This window comes from Scyliorhinus torazame, chromosome 5, assembly GCF_047496885.1.
Source record: "Scyliorhinus torazame isolate Kashiwa2021f chromosome 5, sScyTor2.1, whole genome shotgun sequence".
In the NCBI taxonomy this organism is placed as follows: Eukaryota; Metazoa; Chordata; class Chondrichthyes; order Carcharhiniformes; family Scyliorhinidae; genus Scyliorhinus; species Scyliorhinus torazame.
This window is the reverse complement of record NC_092711.1, coordinates 66737493-66757554: the sequence shown is the minus strand read 5'-3', so window position 1 is coordinate 66757554 and position 20062 is coordinate 66737493. Positions and strand designations below refer to the sequence as shown.

Sequence of the window (20062 nt, the reverse complement as noted above, 5' to 3'; positions counted from 1 at the left end):
TGTGTCAGTATCACTGTCTGCCCAAGATAGAAATTCAGAACAAATAATTCTAATTTCAATGGAATATTCTTCTCTCTCTTATTTCCCCAAATATGTTGGCCAATCAAAGTAAAAGAAGGCAAAATCACAACAAAAACAAGGAAAACTTTTTAACTAAACCAGAATGTTGTTTTCAGTGTCTCAGAAGCACTCTGCACCCTGAGGTACCAACCATTGTGGAAGGTGTCAAGTGTACTGGAGGACACCTCATGTTTCCGTTCCAGGGCCACCTGAACATGGACAAGACCACGGAAGAGAGGCGAGCAGCCAGAGGAAGCCCTACATTCTCCCCCCATAGGGCTCCAATCTGGATCTACAAATTGGTGTTTTAAACAGATCAGGAGCAGATCTTCTTCCGCTCCGACTAGCCCAGACCCCTCTGTGCAGCAAAGCTGACCTTCCAAAAGAACATCCTGCCTAAGCCCACTCCCCCACCCTATCCCCATAACCCCACCTAACCTGCAGATCTTTGGGTTGTGGGAGGACAGCAGAGCACCGGAAGAAACCCAGGCAGAAACGGGGAGAATGTGCAAACTTCACAACGACAGCCACCCAAGTTCGGATTCAAATCCGGGTCTCAGTCGCTGTGAGGCAGTTCCATTTAACAACTTTAAAATATACTGAATAATGTATCCGGGCACTAGGACCCAGTTGGAAAAGAGACCCTGAAGGTTCTGCCCATTCTCTCCTACGTCACCCAGAGATCATCGCATGCGCTCTTCCTTTCTCTGAACCATCATGGCGGCCGTTCACCTGGCCCTGATCCCAGGCTCAGGAACCGGAGCCACAAACTCGCTCCGGCAGCGTCTTATTTTGGGTTTACAGCGTTCACTGAGGAGTTGAGAAACTCTCTCCGTCCAGAGCTGGCTCCATCACTCCCCCTGGATTCCATATCCTGACCAGTTTACTGCAGCCCATCTACACCACCGCTTCCCGGTCCTCTCCGACTCGGAACAGAGGAGCCATCCAGAATGCCCCGCGGCTGGCTGGGCCTGGAGCATGCGCACTCAGCACCTGCGCAATGAGTCAGTTGGATCGAGCGGTTTCTGGGCCGCGGGGGATTGTGGGAACAATGGCCACCATTCATCAGCTCTAGTAGGGAAATTTTAATTTTAAAAAATAATCTTTACTGTCACAAGTAGGCGTATATTAACAATGCAATGAAGTTACTATGAAAAGCCCCTAGTCGCCACATTCCGGCGCCTGTTCGGGTCACAGAGGGAGACTTCAGAATAGAACAAAGAAAAGTACAGCACAGGAACAGGCCCTTCGGCCCTCCAAGCCCGTGCCCACCATGCTACCCATCTAAACTAAAATCTTCTACACTTCCTGGGTCCGTATCCCTCTATTCCCATCCAATTCACCTAACAAGCACGTCTTTTGGGACTTATGGGAGGAAACATTAGTACCCGAAGAAACCCACGCATACATGGGGAGAACGTGCAGACTCCGCATAGACAGTGATCCAAGCCGGAAATTGAACCCAGGACCTTGTGAAGCAACAGTGCTAACAACTGTGCGACCGTTCATTAGGCTGCAAGTGATGTTTTTAGCCTTGATGAGTCCATGGGCCAAGTATTTGTTCAAAGGTTGCAGCCCCTGTATAGTTACCTGAAGGGACTGCTCCTCAATATTTGGTTAATTTTGGTCCCAAAAGATGTGCTGTTAGGTAATTTGAACATTCTGAATTCTCCCTCTGTGTCCCCGAACAGGTGCCGGAGTGTGGTGATTGGGGGCTTTTCACAGTAACTTCATTACAATGTTAATGTAAGCCTACTTGTGACAACAAAGATCATTATTATTAAATAGCCTGGCAAGGTGGGTGGGGGGGGGGGGGGGGTCTTGTGGAGCAGTGTGGTTGCCTCTGAGCTAGAATCTCCGGATTCGAGTTCTACCCCAGGACATGATGGCCAAGGAAAGTATGTTCATAACCCGGTCAAACAGGTTAAGTGTGCAAATGCTTCTCAGCACACCAATGTCTGACGGCAAGAGTGGGAGAGAGTCCTGGTCAGCCACGTGTTGCGTGTGAGCCTCTCAAGTTATAAACCCTTGGTATCAGACTAGTGACCAGTTCCAGGAATTGCTCGCTATGGAAACACGAGTGAGAAAATAATTAAATTGATGTTTTTGTCAGGCGCTAGGACCCGGGTGGGAACATGTGCTGAAGCCCCGCCCACCATATTTTACATCTCCAAAACCCGGCGCAAATGCTCTCTCCCCGTTAAATCAACAGTTAACCTTGGGCTTTTGGGGGGATAAAGCCCAGAGCTGCAAATGAGGGACCCGCAGGTTCATATTCGGGGTTTGAGGCATTCACCAGGTGTTTAGAAACCCTCCACGTCCACCCACCAGCTCCATTGCTCCCTCCGCATTCCACATCTTCACCAATTTGGCGATATGACAGACAAGAGACTTGCCATCGCTATCACTGCACATGCTCCAGACACCGGGCGGTACTGCGTTTGCGCACTACTCTCCTGTGGTGTGAATGGAGGACATTCCCCACCGCGGGGGATACTGGGTATAAACACTGTCATTGAATGTTAAAACCAGTGAACAGTGAATTGTTTTGATATCATGTGGCGAATGGGTACGCTGGGACGGGAATCAATAAAATTAAGAATCAAATTATACACCTACCTAAGTGAACCTTTCCTTTAGATAATTTGGATATTCTGAATTCTTCCTCCATGTACCCGAACAGGTGCCACAGTTACTTCATTGCAGTGTAGTGTAAGGCTACTTGTGACAATAATAAAGATTATTATTATTATTGTGCATAAGCCAGTGGTTCTTTCTATCCAGGGGCCTTTTAATGCTCCTGAGTCAGGAATCTGACCTGAACTCGATTGTGTAATAATAATAATTATTATTATTGTCACAAGTAGGCTCTGAGAGGTCTATGAAATGCAGGAGAGATTAAATGGTGAAAGGGATGCAAGGCAAAATGAAATGGCAATTGGGAATATAGAAAGATTTCTAACACTGATGGTGGCCATTCTGCAGGGTCGACGATTCAGTGAATCGAGAATGATTAGAGTGTGGTGCTAATAATGCCAGGGTTACAGGGTTGATCCCCGTGCTGGCTGTCCAAGTTCCCCTGTGTGCAGGTTGCTGCATTCTGTTATGATTCTTGGATTTGGATTTATTGTCACGGGTACCGAGGTACAGTGAAAAGTATTGTTCTGTGTACAGTCCAGACAGATCGTTCCATACATGAAAACATAGTACATACTATGGATTACCTCCAGAGTTGACAATTCTAATGTACTCCTGAAGGCTCTGCCACATTCTCCCATCTATAAAATTGAGGTCATTCAAAATTCTGCAGACCAATGTCTCAACTTGCAGACAGCCATCTATTTACACAACCCCCCCCTCCTCTAATTGTGGCCCCTCTTGCCCCCATTTCAATTGTGCACCATTGGTGGCCCCGCCCCTTCAGTTGCCTCGACACAAAGCTCTGGAATATGTTCTACCCACTCCCACATCCTGTCAACATGCTGAGATTTGAACCCGTGCCCCCAGATCATTCGCCTGAGCCTCTGTATAACTAGTCCAGATTACATGACCACTACACCATATTCTCCCCTCAACTTGGGGTGAGAAAAGGGCAGCATGGTGGCGCAGTTATTAGCACTGCTGCCTCACAGTGCTGGGGACGGGTTCGATCCCGGGTCACTGTACATTGGAGTTTGCACATTCGCCCCGTGTCTGTGTGGGTCTCACCCCAACAACAAAAAAGGTGTGCGGGATAGGTGGATTGGCCATGCTAAATAGCCCCTTAAGTGGAAAAATTAATAAAAATGAAATAGATTTGGGGTGGGAAAGCATATGAGCAGCAAGAGTTTTGGATGATTTCAGCTTTTCAGGTGCTGGGAAGCAGGATCAATGAGAGAGGCTGGTCACGAATGCATTGGAATAGTCAAACCTCAAGTTGATGTGGGTTTGAATGAGGATTCCAGCAGCAGACAAGCTGGGGCAGGCTGGAGACAGGTAACGTTACAGAGGTGGAATTCCGTGGTGTTTCCGATGGTGTAGATATGTAATCAGAAACTCGTCGGATTGGTTCAGCCTCAGACAGTTCCCAGGGAGAGGGATGGGCCCGGGAGTTAGGGAACGTAATTTCAAATGGTGACTGGAGATAACGGCTTTGATCTTCCCAAATTTTAATTGGAGGAAATTTCTGCTCATCCAGTGGATGTGGGATAAACAGTTTGATAATTTAGTATCAGTGGAGGAATGGAGAGGGGTGGTGGTGAGGTAGGGCTTGGTGTTGTCAGTGTCCATGTGAAAACTAACATGGTACTTTTGGACGGTGGGACAGTGGATAGCATTGCTGCCTCACAGCACCAGGGACCAGGTTTGAATCTGGCCTTGGATGACTGTCAGTATGGAGTTTGCGCATTCTCCCCAAATCTGTGTGGGTTTCCTCCGGGTGCTGCCACAGTCCAAAGATGTGCAGGTTAGGTGGTGTTATGGGGATAGGGTGAGGTTATGGGCCTAGCTAGCGCGCTCTTTCAGGCGTATAGTGCAATCCTGAGCGGCCAAATGGCCTCCTTCTGCACTTTAGGGATTCTATGGATTCTAGTGCCATCATGTCGATGGGAAATAGGAGGGGCCAAGGATAGATCCTTGGGGGACACCATGTTGGAGAGGAAAGGGAGTTTGGAGATGGGGTGGTACTTTGCAGGAAGTTAGGGTCAAAGGTTGTTTTCTCAGGAAAGGTGAAGATAGTGTATTTAAAAGTGAGAGGGCCAAAGCCAGAAGAGAGAGAGAACTGTTAACGATATCAGTTAATGTGGGGAAGTTGGATGGTCAGCGGTTTAGTGAGAATTGGGTCAAGGGAGCAGAAGGCAGGTCTCGTAATCAAGATGAGATTGAACAGGACATGACAGGAGATCGGAGAGAAACCGGAGATAGATCCGAGTTCACACTCAGACAAGGGGGATTTTTAGAGACAGTTTGGCCCAGTGGAGCTAGTGGAAGGGAGGGAAGCAGCAGAGCAGCTGATCAGATTGTCCACTCACTGTAATTACTTGTGAATTCGCTGGTGTCTCATCAGGTTTGATGACTGTGTGAATCTCTTCATACACTTGGGGCAGGTGTATGGCCTCTCCCTAGTGTGAACTCGCTGATGTGCCAGCAGGCTGGATGACTGAGTGAATGTCTTCCTACACTGGGAGCAGGTGAACGGTCTTTCCCCAGTGTGAGTCCGCTGGTGTACAGTGAGGTCAGATGATGTCTTGAACCCAGTTCCGCAGTAAGAGCACCTGAAAGGTTTCTCGTCAGTGTGAATACGTTGATGACGCATCAGTTCCCCGGAACTTTTAAAGCACTTCTCACAGTCTTGGCATTTAAAAGGTTTCTCATCAGTGTGAACACGTTGATGGTGGAGCAGTTCCCGGGAACTTTTGCAGCACTTCCTGCAGTCTGGGCATTTAAATGGTCTCTTCTCATTGTGAACACTCTGGTGATTCAGCAGAGTGGATAACTGAGTGAATCCCTTCCCACACTCAGAGCAGGTGTAAGGTCTCTCCCCAGTGTGAGTGCGCTGGTGTGTCCGCAGGTTTGATGACCTACTGAACCCACTGCCGCACGCGGAGCAGGTGAAAGGCCTCTCCCCAGTGTGAGTGCGTTGGTGTTCACGGAGTTGAGATGACTGCTTGAACCCAGTCCCACAGTGAGAGCATCTGAACGGTCGCTCGTTGGTGTGAGCACGTTGATGGAGTATCAGGTCCCGGGAACTTTTATAGCACTTCCCACAGTCTGGACATTTAAATGGTCTCTCGTCCGTGTGAACCCGCTGGTGCGTCATCAAGTCAGATGACCGACTGAATCCCTTCCCACACTCTGAGCAGATGAATGGTCTCTTCCCAGTGTGAACTAGCTGGTGTCTCAGCAGGTTGGACGACTGAGTGAATCCCTTCCCACAGAGGGAGCAGTTGAATGGTTTCTCCCCGGTGTGCACTCGCTGGTGTTGCAGCAGGCTGGTTGATCGAGAGAATCTCTTCCCACAATCAGAGCAAGTGAATGGCCTCTCCACAGAGTGTCTTGGATGATGAATTTCCAGTTGAGATGTGGATCTGAATCCCTCCTCACATTCCCATGGTTTCTCCTCACTGTTAACGGAGCTTTTGCCTTCCATGTTCAAAATTCACCGATATTCACGTTACAACAAAATGTGCGATTCTCAGATCCTGATGTGATGTTTGGCTTGAGTTTCCTGAATGCAAATCTTCCCCTTGTAACACTCTGTCAAATTGATTTAAAACAGAAATATGGAAGTGAGAGACAACCCACAAAAACACAAAGGCAGGTTGTGAAATTGAGCTGCATGAATCTGGTCATTTGTGGGGCCGGCACTGGGAAAAAGTGACCATGAAAACTGCTGGATTGTTATGAAACCCAACTGGTTCACTAATGTATTGCAGGGAAGGCAACCTGCCACCCAGTCTGAGCCCACACAAGACTTGGGCCTCTGCAAGAATACAAGAAACAGGAGCAGCAGTAGACCATTCGGCCCGTCAAACCTGTTCTGCCATTGAACACGATTGTGGCTGATCTTGGTCTTCCTTCCCCTTTCCCGCCAGCTCCCCATCTCCTTGACTTCCTGAGAGACCAAAAATCTCACCATCTTAACCTTAAATATATTCAATGGTGGATCATCCACAATCCTCTGGGCGAGGGAATTCCATGTGACAAGAAAGACAGAAAGGGAGAGAAAAAGAGAGTGAGTCGTGGTGGAGAGACAGAGACAGAAATGATGCGAGAAAGAGAGAGAGAGAGAGAAGGGAGTGGGAGTGACAGGAGCAATGGAGAGACATTTTCTCAACCGACAACTGAATCACAATTTGACAAAATCTCCTAAACCCTTAACCTGCACCACCTGGATGGACCAGGACAGCAGATGTATGAGAAAACCATCACCTGCAAGTTTCACTCCAAGACACACACCATCCGAACTTGTCTGACATCCAGTACTGGAGGAGCATAAATTTCCACTATTTAAATATTGAGAAGACTAAACCCATTCTCTTCATCCCCTCGACAAACTCCACTCCCTTGCCACCAACTCCATCCCTGTCAAATGTGTACGGCTGAAGCAGTCTGTTCACAACGCTGGTGAAATATGTGACACCTGATGAGGTTCCAAACACATATCCACATCACCACCAAGATCACCTATTTCCACCTCAGTAACACAGCCTGACTCCGCCTTAGTGTATTCTTATCTGCTGCAGAAATTATCATTCATTCCTTTGGTATCTCTCGGCCAAATTATTCTAACACACTCCCAGCCGGCCTCCAACAACCCCTCCATCCCATCCAAAACTCTGCTACCCATGTGCTTACTCACAACAAGTCTTGTTTATCCATCCCCTGTGCTCACTGATCTACAAACGATTCCTTTTAAGAAGCACCGAAAGTTGAAATTTCCCATTCTTCTTTTCCTCTAATTGTGATCATCCTGATCTCTGTAATCTCCTCCACACCCCTTTGAGATCTCTGCACTCATTTAATTCCAGCCACTATAGCATTCCATATTTTAACCTCTCTCCCATTACTGGCCTTTTATCATTTGACTGCTGCGAGTAACCAATTAAAAAGGCTTGTGCGCATGCGGATTTCTGGGAACACGCAAACAAGATGGCGGCCGGTTAGTTCTGTCTGTGACAAAGCTGCAGCCACCGCTCAGGTCACCGGGTACCGGAAGTTTTTTTTTCTGGTTTCCTGTTTCTATAACATGTTTACGAACCGTGTGTAACGACCGGGCTGATCCCTCCGTCCCGCTATTCCCACCTTTATGGATTGCGAATCCGAGAAAGAACCTTCTTCACATCGCCATTAATGACACTGCGCATGCTTCACTCAGCCCAGTCCCGCCTCCTCATTCGCTCCGATTGGTTGGAGGACCAGCCGCTCCTGCTCGGTCCCCTGGTTCCGCCCCCTCTCTTCTCATTGGCCTGGAGCTGCCGTCAATCACCCCGCGCATTGTGAGGTGTCAGGTGAGGGGTCAGTGTCGGGGGCGGGGTTTACCAACCCCAGTGGGGCCCCAGAGCTGAATGTGAAACAATGAACATTCTCCACTCTCACTGTCCGCCACTTCCGGCTTCTCTCCACAAACAACCTCACAGAGACCAGGAGGGAGACACTGACCCAGTGACAATGTCACTGCATTAGAGGAAAAGTCTAATGTAACCCCTCCGGGTCAAAAAGGCAGAAAGTAGGAAACCAGTAAGTTTAAAGCCTGTTGGGAATGGAATCCATTATTGAGGAAGTAGTAACCGGACATTTGGAAAGTCAAACCGCAATCCATCAGTGGTTTTGTGAAGGGTAAATCGTGTTTGACAAATTTGTTGTGAGCTCTTGGAAGATGTAACAAGCCAAGTGGATAATGGAGGTCCTGTAGATGTATTTGGACTTCCAGAATACATTTGATATGGTGTCATATAAAAGATAATAAACAAGGTAAGATCCCACGGTGTTGAGAGGTAATATATTAGTTTGGATTGAGGATTGGCTAAACAACAGACAGCAGAGAGGGCATGATATATTAGATTTATTGACACGTACTCGGGTATAGTGAAAAGAATTGTTCTGCGTACAGTTCCATACATGAAAGACATAGGACATAACGATAAATACACAATGTAAATGCATAGACATTGGATGAAGCATCTGGAGGGTAGTACTACATCTTCAGTACAGAAGATACGTGGAGAGGTCAGTTCAGTCCATGACCGGGTGGTTCAGGAGTCTGGTGACAACATGGAAGAAGCTGTTTTTGAATCTGTTTGTGCGTGTTCTCAGACTTTTATATTTTCTGCACGATGGAAGAGAGAATAGCAGGTGTGAGAGGACTTGGATTATGCTGATCTGTCTTTTTCTGGTTGGCAGGTTGTAACTAGTGGTGTGCCACAGGGTTCGGTCCTCGGGCCCCAACTATTTACAATCCAAGTTAATGACTATGGGACAGATAGAATGTACGAGAGCCAAATTTGCAGCTAACACTGAAATGGGTGGGAAAGCAAGTTGCAATGAGGAAATAAGAAATAAACAAATGGTTAGGTGAGTGGGCCAAAATGTGGCAGATGGAATTTAACGTGCATAAGTGGGAGGTTATTCATTTTGGTCAGAGGAATAAAAAGGCAACTTCTTATCTAAATGGAGAGAAACTTCATAATGCTTTTGTACAGCGGGATCTGGGTGCCCACGTGCACGGATCGCAGACAGTCTGCAGGTGCAGCAGGTAATAAGGAAGGCAAATGGAATTTTGGCTTTGATTGCGAATGAAATGAAAATCGCTTATTGTCACAAGTAGGCTTCAAATGAAGTTACTGTAAAAAGCCCCTAGTCGCCACATTCCAGCGCCTGTTCGGGGAGGCTGTTACGGGAATTGAACCGTGCTGCTGGCCTGCCTTGGTCTGCTTTCAAAGCCAGCGATTTAGCCCTGTGCTAAACAGCCCCAGTCATGGAATAGAGTATAAAGTAGGGCAGTGCTGTTGTAACTGTGTCGCGCGTTGGTGAGACCACATCTGGAATACTACAGTTTTGGTCCCTTACTTGGACAATGACATAAATGTATTTGAGGCGGTTCAGAGGCGGTCAAGTGGAGAGAGATTTGAGCAGTTTAGGCCAGTACTCACTGGTGTTTAGAAGAATGAGAGGAGATGTAACTGAGGTACATAAGATGCTAAAGAGGATTGATGGGGCAGACATAGAGCGGATGTTTTCCCTTGTTGGACATTCTAGAAGGAGAGGCCATAGTTTGAGCCTAGTTCTGCATGTTTTATTTCAAGGGGGCTGAAGTATAAAAGTGAAGAGGTGTTGCTGTAACTACAAGCTACCAGTGAGGCCACATTTACAATATTGTGTACAGTCTTGCTCCCGTTATTTAACAAAAGATATGTTATCATTGGAGGCAGTACAGAGGAGGCTGACTGGGATGCTTCTGGGTATGGAGGGACTGCCAAATGAGGAAAAAATTTATTTTACCCCAGGAAATGTGGAGGCCGAGTCCTTGATCAGTTGCAAGGCTGAGATCGATATGTTTTTAATCAGTCGGGGAATTAAGGGTAACACAGATAAGGTAGGAAAGTGGACTTAGTGAGTGTTAGATCATAGAACATACAGAGCAGAAGGAGGCCATTCGGCCCATCGTGTCAGCACTGGCCCACTTAAGCCCTCACTTCCACCCTATCCCCCTAGCCCAATAACCCCTCCTAACCTTTTTGGACACTAAGGGCAATTTAGCATGGCCAATCCACCTAAACTGCAAGGCTTTGGACTGTGGGAGGAAACCGGAGCACCCAGAGAAAACCCACGCAGACATGGGGAGAACGTGCAGACTCTGCACAGACAGTGACCCAGCAGGGAATGGAGCCTGAGATGCTGGCGCTGTGAAGCCACAGTGCTAACCATTGTGCTACTGTGCTGCCCAGCTGTGATCTCACTAAATGGGGGAGCAGCTCAAAGGGCAGGATGAGTGACTCCTGTTCCTATTTCTTCTGGCCTGTTCGTTGGTAAAGATTTCCGGAATCTGTGTGACTGGAGAAGCACTGAGATATATAAAATCCGGGTTAGACACCACCTGGACTGCTGTGATTTTAAACAAGAATGCAAATGCTGGAAATCTGCAGGATTTCGGACAGCATCTGTGGAGAGAAACAGAGTTAATGTTTCAGGTCAGCATGATCATTCATCAGATCAAGAATAGTGTTTCCGTTTGGGACCAAGGTGGAAATCTGTGAGTGGAGCCAGAGGATATTGGTCGGGTGTTGAATGAACACTTTACATCTGTCTTCACTGAAGGAATCTTTTAATATTATTGGACTGCGCCAAGTTGTTAGATTCCTACTATTATTTGACTCTGTAAAGTTGAAGGAAATTATAGTATTCCTACTATTCGGTTACCAGTAGCACTTTGCGATTACTGGAACTCAGCAGAAATTTGCAGTTAAAACGTCTCCGGTGCCAAAAGGAATTCTTTTATTTTTCTTCTATTGATTACAATTTGAAAGTAATTTAAAAGGCAATTCGTAGACAATTTGAAGCTTTCAGAGAATTACAGACATTATCTTTTTGTTTAGGCAGACAGTTCGAAAGTAACTTTTAAAAGGATCAAAGTCTGAATATGAAGAGAGAGAGAGCTAATCTTCAGCTAAACTCAAACTCAAAGTCAAAAACACTACATCACTACAAAGACAGACTGACTGGACAGACAGACTAACAGACAGATGGACTAACAGACAGACTAACAGACTGACAGACTAAAAATGGCGGGGGGAAACTTTTCAGTTATACCCTTTCATATCTGTCTTAAGTCATCTAATCACACCCCAATATAATCCTAATTGGTTTGGGTTATACTCAAACACATTTGATTTGACGGCAAGCCGTCCATCTTCAATGTGCAACATTAGCTTTTAATTGTTTCATGACTGCATGTTATGGAATGTGATATTCTGCTAATCTTTACCAGCAATAAACTGGTTTTAAGATAGCTTGACTAATGTAACAATGGAGACTTCATGTCGAGAAAGCTGGAATCAAATATATATTCGATTCAATGTTTTATCCATTAAAATGTTTCGGCCTTATAAGCTATGGAATGTGGTTCACGCTGTAATCACAAATGGCCTGAAAAGAGAACAATAGAGCTTTAGTTACTGGACTCCTGCCACCTCGTTGCCATGGAATTCAGCCCTTGTCCTTGACAGCAGCACAAGCATAGTGTCAAACTGTCTTGCAACTGTGCTGTTTAAATCTATGATGGAATTATGCTGTTTCATGTATCCATTGAAGCTATATGTTTGAGATGACCTGAGGTTATGGGTGCTGAAATTCTCATTTTTAAATGGGTATTTAAAACTGGGGCTAAATATTTATGCTTAAACCTATCTTTTACCTATACTAGTTGTATTAGAAATACCTGGCTTCTACATTCACCCAAGAGAATGAGGAGGTAGATATGGAACTTGGGCAGAGAGACTGAAGATCCTGAGCAAATTGACATAGGGAGTGACATGGTATTGGAGGTGCTGGCAGGTTTAAAACTGGACCAGATGAGATGTGCCCTAGACTGCTGTGGGAGGTGAGGGAGGATATTGCAGGGGCTCTGACCCAAAATTTTAATTCCTCTCTGGCCACGGGGAAATTGCCAGAGGACTGGAGATCAGCTAATGTGGTCCTACTGTTTAAGAAAGGTTGTAGAGATAAGCCAGGGAACTGCAGACCAGTGAGTCTCACATCAGTGGCAGGGAAAATATTGGAGAGAATTCTGAAGGAGAGAATCTACTTGCCTCTCCAGGCAAGATTTGATCAGAAATAGCCAGCATGGCTTTGTTAGAGGGAGGTCATGCCTAACAAATTTGATTGAATTTTTTGAGCAGGTGACGAGTATAGATGAGGGCAGTGCAGTTGATGTAGTTTACATGGACTTCAGCAAGCCTTTGACTTGTAAGACCATAAAGACATAGGAGCAGAATTAGGCCATTCGGCCCATCGAGCCTGTTTCACTATTCAATCATGGCTGATATGTTTCTCATCCTCATTCTCCTGTCTTCTCCCCATACACCGGATCCTGTTATTAATCAAGAACCTATCTATCTCTGTCTTAAAAACAGTGATTTGGAGAGCACCGTGGAGTAGTGGTTAGCGTTGCTGCCTCACGGCGCCATGGTCCCAGGTTCAATCCCGGCTCTAGATCACTGTCCGTGTGGGGTTGTCCCCATGTTTGTGTGAGTTTCGCCCCCACAACCCAAAGATGTGCAGGGTAGGTGGATTGGCCATGCTACATTGCACCTTAATTGGAAAAATTGAATTGGGTACTCTGAATTTATTTTTAAAATTAAAAAATAATAATAACAGAGTGATTTGGCCTCCTCAACTGACCGTGAGGTTTCTGTAAATTTACAGAATACTGGAAGTGGAGGTTGAACAGATGGGAAACGCAAACCAAATGTCACATCGCGATCTGACAGAGTCACTCGGTTCATTGGAAACTAAATTTCAGCAGCATCTGGGTGTGGAAGGTAAAAGGTTTGTCTGTTCTGTCTGTGAGGGAAGATTTCAGGTCTCAGTGTGACTGGAAAAGCCCCGAGATTCACAAACCCTGGTTAGATCAAACCTGGAGAACTGTGTTCAGTTCAGGGCAACAAACCTGAGGAAGGATAGAATGGCCTCGGAGGGAGTGTAGCACAGATTTTTTACCTGAATGATATCTGAACACCCCCCGGGGTTAAATTACAAAACTAGATCACACAAAAGAGTCAGAGACATGATGACACAGTGAATGGCATTCAGCCCATTGAATCCATGCTAGCTCTCTGGAGCAATCCAGTTAGTCCCATTCTCCTGCTCCCTGTATCCTCGCATGTTTATTTCCCTCAGATGTCTATTCAATTTCCTTTTGAAATCAAATCATTCATTGTGTCTATTTTCAAACTCCCTCATAGGCAGCGAGTATCAGGTCATTGCCGCTCGCTGTGTAAAAACATATCTCATATCACCTCATATCACCTCCATTTCACTTTAGTAATGGAGAGGGATAGGTGCGTGCAACAGGGCAAGGTTTACAATTGGGGGAAGGGTAAATACTTTGTTGTCAGACAAGAATTGAAGTGCATACGTTGGGAACATAGGCTGTCAGGGAAGGACACAAGTGAAATGTGGAACTTGTTCAAGGAACAGGTACTACGTGTCCTTGATATGTATGTCCCTGTCAGGCAGGGAAGAGATGGTCGAGTGAGGGAACCATGGTTGACAAGAGAGGTTGAATGTCTTGTTAAGAGGAAAAAGGAGACTTATGTAAGGCTGAGGAAACAAGATTCAGACAGGGCGTTGGAGGGATACAAGATAGCCAGGAGGGAACTGAAGAAGGGGATTAGGAGAGCTAAGAGAGGGCATGAACAATCTTTGGCGGGTAGGATCAAGGAAAACACCAAGGCCTTTGACACATATGTGAGAAATATGAGAATGACTAGAGCGAGCGTAGGTCCGATCAAGGACAGTAGGGGGAGATTGTGTTTTGAGTCTGAAGAGATAGGAGAGGTCTTGAACGAGTACTTTTCTTCTGTATTTACAAATGAGAGGGGCCATATTGTTGGAGAGGACAGTGTGAAACAGACTGGTAAGCTCGAGGGAATACTTATTAGGAGGGAAGATGTGTTGGGCATTTTGAAAAATTTGAGGTTAGACAAGTCCCCGGGCCTGACGGGATATATCCAAGGATTCTATGGGAAGCAAGAGATGAAATTGCAGAGCCGTTGGCAATGATCTTTTCGTCCTCACTGTCAACGGGTGGTACCAGGGAATTGGAGTGTGGCGAATGTCGTGCCCCTGTTTAAAAAAGGGACTAGGGATAACCTAAGGCCAGTTCGTCTTACTTCGGTGGTAGGCAAAGTAATGGAAAGGGTACTGAAGGATAGGATTTCTGAGCATCTGGAAAGACACTGCTTGATTAGGGATAGTCAGCACGGATTTGTGAGGGGTAGGTCTTGCCTTACAAATCTTATTGAATTCTTTGAGGAGGTGACCAAGCATGTGGATGAAGGTAAAGCAGTGGATGTAGTGTACATGGATTTTAGTAAGGCATTTGATAAGGTTCCCCATGGTAGGCTTCTGCAGAAAGTAAGGAGGCATGGGATAGTGGAAAATTTGGCCAGTTGGATAACAAACTGGCTAACCGATAGAAGTCAGAGAGTGGTGGTGGATGGCAGATATTCAGCCTGGATCCCAGTTACCAGTGGCGTACCGCAGGGATCAGTTCTGGGTCTGCTGCTGTTTGTGATTTTCATTAATGACTTGGATGAGGGAGTTGAAGGGTGGGTCAGTAAATTTGCAGATGATACGAAGATTGGTGGAGTTGTGGATAGTGAGGAGGGCTGTTGTCGGCTGCAAAGAGACATAGATAGGATGCAGAGCTGGGCTGAGAAATGGCAGATGGAGTTTAACCCTGAAAAGTGTGATGTTGTCCATTTTGGAAGGACAAATATGAATGCGGAATACAGGGTTAACGGTAGAGTTCTTGGCAATGTGGAGGAGCAGAGCGATCTTGGGGTCTATGTTCATACATCTTTGAAAGTTGCCACTCAAGTGGATAGAGCTGTGAAGAAGGCCTATGGTGCGCTAGCGTTCATTAACAGAGGGATTGAATTTAAGAGCCGTGAGGTGATGATGCAGCTGTACAAATCTTTGGTAAGGCCACATTTGGAGGACAGTGTACAGTTCTGGTCGCCTCATTTTAGGAAGGATGTGGAAGCTTTGGAAAAGGTGCGAAGAGATTTACCAGGATGTTGCCTGGAATGGAGAGTAGGTCTTACGAGGAAAGGTTGAGGGTGCTAGGCCTTTTGTCATTAGAACGGAGAAGGATGAGGGGCGACTTGATGGAGGTTTATAAGATGATCAGGGGAATAGATAGACAGTCAGAGACATTTTCCCCGGGTGGAACAAACCATTACAAGGGGACATAAATTTAAGGTGAATGGTGGAAGATATAGGGGGGAGGTCAGAGGTAGGTTCTTTACGCAGAGAGTAGTGGGGGCATGGAATGCACTGCCTGTGGAAGTAGTTGAGTCGGAAACATTAGGGACCTTCAAGCAGCTATTGGATAGGTACATGGATTACGGTAAAATGATATAGGCAGCATGGTAGCATTGTGGATAGCACAATTGCTTCACAGCTCCAGGGTCCCAGGTTCGATTCCGGCTTGGGTCACTGTCTGTGCGGAGTCTGCACATCCTCCCTGTGTCTGCGTGGGTTTCCTCCGGGTGCTCCGGTTTCCTCCCACAGTCCAAAGATGTGCAGGTTAGGTGGATTGGCCATGATAAATTGCCCTTAGTGTCCAAAATTGCCCTTAGTGTTGGGCGGAGGTGTTGACCTTGGGTAGGGTGCTCTTTCCAAGAGCCGGTGCAGACTCAGTGGGCCAAATGGCCTCCTTCTGCACTGTAAATTCAATGATAATCTATGATTAATCTAGGACAAAGGTTCGGCACAACATCGTGGGCCGAAGGGCCTGTTCTGTGCTGTATTTTTCTATGTTCTATCTCCTGTAACTTTTACATACAAACTCTGAACAGGCCACTCGGCCCCTCGAGTCTGCTCCGCATTCAATACGATTGCGGCTGATCTCATTCTAACCTCAACTCCACATTCCTGCCTACCCCTGATGACCTTTCACCCCCTTGCTCATCAAGAATCTATCCAGCTCTGCCTTAAAAATATTCAAGGACTCTGCTTCCACTGCCTTTTCCGGCAGGCGTTCCAAAGTTTTCCAACTCTCGAGAAAGAAATCCTCATCTCCATTTTAAATGGGTGACTCCTTATTTTGCAACAGTAATGCCCTCGTTCTAGATTCTCCCACAAGAGGAAACATCCTCTCCACATCCACCCTGTCAAGACCCCTCAGGATCTTGTATAATTCAATCCAGGCTTTACCCAAAACTTTAAATCTGTGTCCCGACTGCTTGTACGATCAGTGAATGGAAACAGAGTTTCTTTGTCCACCCGATGGAAACCTGGCGTAATCTTGTGTCTCTGAATCAGATCTCCCCTCAACCTCCTTTGCTGGGACCATTCTGGGAAATCTCCTCTGCACCTTCTCCAAGAACCTTCACATTCTTCCTGAAGAGTGGCGACCAGAGCTTTATAAAGATTCATAGCATAGAATTAGAACCATAGAATTCCTGCAGAGCATTCAGCCCATCAAGTCTGCACCTATTCACTGAAAGGTCGTGCTACCACTCCCACGTCGACGCTACCACCAAGAAAGCACAACAGCGCCTATACTTCCTCAGGAAACTAAGGAAATTCAGCATGTCCACATTGACCCTTACCAACTTTTACAGATGCACCATAGAAAGCATCCTATCGAGCTGCATCACAGCCTGGTATGGCAACTGCTCGGCCCAGGACCGCAAGAAACTTCAGAGAGTCGTGAACACCGCCCAGTCCATCTCACAAACCTGCCTCCCATCCATTGACTCCATCTACACCTCCCACTGCCTGAGGAAAGCGGGCAGCATAATCAAAGATCCCTCCCACCCGGCTTACTCACTGTTCCAACTTCTTCCATCGGGCAGGAGATACAGAAGTCTGAGAACACGCACGAACAGACTCATAAACAGCTTCTTCCCCACTGTCACCAGACTCCTAAATGACCCTCTTATGGACTGACCTCATTAACACTACACCCTGTATGCTTCATCCGATGCCAGTGCTTATGTAGTTACATCGTATATCTTGTGTTGCCCTATTATGTATTTTCTTTTATTCCCTTTTCTTCTCATGTACTTAATGATCTGTTGAGCTGCTCGCAGAAAAATACTTTTCTCTGTACCTCGGTACACGTGACAATAAACAAATCCAATCCAATCCAATCGAAAGGATACCCTGCCTGGGCCCACACCCCTACCCTGGCCCTATAACCCCATAGCCCCACCTAACCTGTACATCCCTGGACACTAAGGGGCAATTTATCAAGGCCAATCCATCAAAGCTGTCCTTCTTTAGACTGTTGGAGGAAACCCGAGCACCGGGTGGAAACCCACGCAGACACGGGGAGAAAGTGCAAACTCCACACAGACAGTCATCAAGGCCGGAATTGAACCCGGGTCCCTGGTGCTGTGAGGCAGCAGTGCTAATCACTGTGCCACCGGAAGCATCGTTTTGGTATCAATATTACTGTTCATGAAGCTCAAGGTCGAATAATTTGCTTTGCCAACTACTCTCTTGTAGATATACAAAATCCCTCTTCGCCTCTTTCTCCTCCCGAAGAGGCCAGTTGGGTTTTTATGACAATCCAGCAGTTTTCATGGTCACTTTTTCTTCGTTCTGGCCTCACAAATGACCAGATTCGTTCAGCTCAATTTCACAACCTGTTTTTGTGGGTTCTCTCTCACTCCCTATTTTCTGTTTTCAATCAATTTCACAGGGTGTTCTAATTGGAGGCTTCAAAGTCCGGAAACTCAAACCAAACATCACATCAGGGTCTGACAGAGTCGTCAATTTATCATTGCTGAATATCATCGTACTTTGAACATGGAAGGAAAAAGCAGCGTTCACAGTGGGGAGAAACCGTACACGTGTTGTGTGTGTGGACGAGGATTTGCTCGATCATCAGGCCTTACAAGCCACAAATGCAGTCACACTGAGGAGAAACTGTGGAAATGTGGGGACTGTGGGAAAGGATTCATTTCCCCATCCAAGCTGGAAACTCATCAACACAGCCACACTGGGGAGAGACCATTCACCTGCTCCAAGTGTGGGAAGGGATTCACTCAGTCATCCGACTTGCTGAGACACCGGCAAGTTCACACTAGGGAGAGACCATTCACCTGCTCAAAGTGTGGGAAGGGATTCACTCAGTCATCCGACCTGCTGAGTCACCAGCGAATTCACACTGGGGAGAGGCCATTCACCTGTTCAGAGTGTGGGAAGGGATTTGCTATTTCATCCAACCTGCAGAAGCATCAGCGAGTTCACACTGATGAGAGACAGTTTCAATGTCCAGAGTGCGGGAAGTGCTATAAAGGTTTTGGGGATCTGATGCGCCATCAACGTGTCCACAGTGACGAGAGACCGTTTAGGTGCTCTCACTGCGGGACTGGATTCAGACAATCATCTCACCTCACTGCACATCAGCGAATTCACACTGGGGAGAGACCATTCGCCTGCTCCTGGTGTGGGAAGAGATTCACTCGGTCATCGGCCCTGCTGGGACACCGGCGAGTTCACACTGGGGAGAGACCGTTCATCTGCTCCAAGTGTGGGAAGCGATTCACTCAGTCATCCGATTTGCAGAGACACCAGCCAGTTCACACTGGGGAGAGGCCATTCAGGTGCTCTCACTGCGGGACTGGGTTCAGACAATCATCTCACCTCACTGTACATCAGCGAATTCACACTGGAGAGAGGCCATTCACCTGCTCCAACTGTGGGAAGGGATTCACTGAGTCATCCGCACTGCGGAAGCACCAGCGAATTCACACTGGGGAGAGACCACTCACCTGCTCCGAGTGTGGGAAGGGATTCACTGACTCATCCAACCTGCTGAGACACCAACGAGGCCACAAGTAACCACAGTGATTGAAATTTGCTGTTCCTCACATTCAGGACTGAACCACGTTCATTTGAGTCTCTTTCTGCTGATAACAAACTCCAGCCCATTTACAGGGGCTAATATTCTGGCTAAAAGTCAAATAAATTAGATTTGTGTTACATACGCAGTGTTGATACTTTTTAATATCTGACACAAGTTAGTTCCTTTTGAAGTACTCTCGCTCTCCCCTGTCTCTTCCATCCTCACCTCCAACAAGAAGTGTGAGGAGCTTGTGGAGCTTCTTTGTGACTGAGATTGAGTAAATCCGATCAGCTGCCTCTGCTGCTTCCCTCCCTTCCACGAGCCCACCGGACCAAACTGTCTCTAAATTTCATCCTTTCCGAGCCCTGAACCCACATCTTTCTCTAGTTTCTCTCCCATCGCCCCTCATGCCCTCTCAGAGCTCCTCTTGTCCATGAGACCCAGCTCCTGCTCCATTGACCCTTTTCCCACTGAGCTACTGATCAGCTTTCTGTCTCTTCAGGTACTGTCCCTCTGTCCTTCAAATCTGCCATCATCACCCCCTCCTCAATAAAACAAACCCTTGACCCTGCCATCCTTACAAATTACTGCCGTATCTTCAACCTCCCTCTCCTCTCCAAACTCTTTAAACATGTTGCCAACTCCCAAATCCTTGCCCATCTTTCCCAGAACTCCCATGTTTGAATCCTTCAATCAGGTCTCTGCCCTGTCACAGTGAAGTACAAGAGACAAACAGAATCTTACCCGGAGAGAAAAACAGACAATCCAGGAGCTTGGATCCAACACTGATATGTTCAGAAGACCAGGATAGCAGCACAGTCATTATCGAGAGACAACAATACCTGCTGGAGACAGACAGACAACTAAACAACACTAATCACAACACTAAACTACCTAGACCCATATACCCGAGAGAGGAAGGAGAATTGGAGATGGACT

General features: G+C 46.7%; 2 protein-coding genes and 1 long non-coding RNA gene across 9 annotated transcripts in view; 1 reads left to right on the top strand and 2 right to left on the bottom strand.

Moving 5' to 3' along the window:
- Positions 1 to 947, bottom strand: part of LOC140422596 (uncharacterized) — a 44431-nt gene extending 43484 nt beyond the window's left edge. The window contains exon 1 of the mRNA XM_072507605.1: positions 793 to 947. The gene's annotated coding sequence lies outside the window, so the exon portion shown is untranslated. The remainder of the gene's footprint in view (positions 1 to 792) is intronic.
- LOC140418190 (uncharacterized) lies at positions 942 to 19262 on the top strand. 7 transcript variants are annotated; one of them, XM_072501610.1, is made up of 3 exons: positions 7753 to 8511; positions 12961 to 13076; positions 17975 to 19262. In XM_072501610.1, the coding sequence occupies exon 3, from the start codon at positions 18082 to 18084 to the stop codon at positions 19117 to 19119; it is 1038 nt and encodes a 345-aa protein (XP_072357711.1). In that variant the 5' UTR covers positions 7753 to 8511; positions 12961 to 13076; positions 17975 to 18081; the 3' UTR covers positions 19120 to 19262. The 7 variants fall into 7 exon arrangements, with proteins under 7 accessions (XP_072357713.1, XP_072357710.1, XP_072357715.1 ...); XM_072501612.1 differs by lacking the exons at positions 7753 to 8511; positions 12961 to 13076 and adding an exon at positions 942 to 1064; XM_072501609.1 differs by lacking the exons at positions 7753 to 8511; positions 12961 to 13076 and adding an exon at positions 996 to 1134.
- On the bottom strand, positions 8588 to 19178 carry LOC140418192 (uncharacterized). The gene is made up of 2 exons (XR_011944815.1): positions 19050 to 19178; positions 8588 to 8866 (listed from the first exon to the last, which is right to left on the bottom strand). It is a non-coding gene; the product is annotated as an uncharacterized lncRNA (long non-coding RNA).
- Positions 19263 to 20062: the final 800 nt, after the last annotated feature.

Coding starts and splice junctions, on each gene's coding strand:
- LOC140418190 (XM_072501612.1), top strand. CDS start 18,082: ATGGAAGGAAAAAGCAGCGTTCACAGTGGGGAGAAACCGTACACGTGT.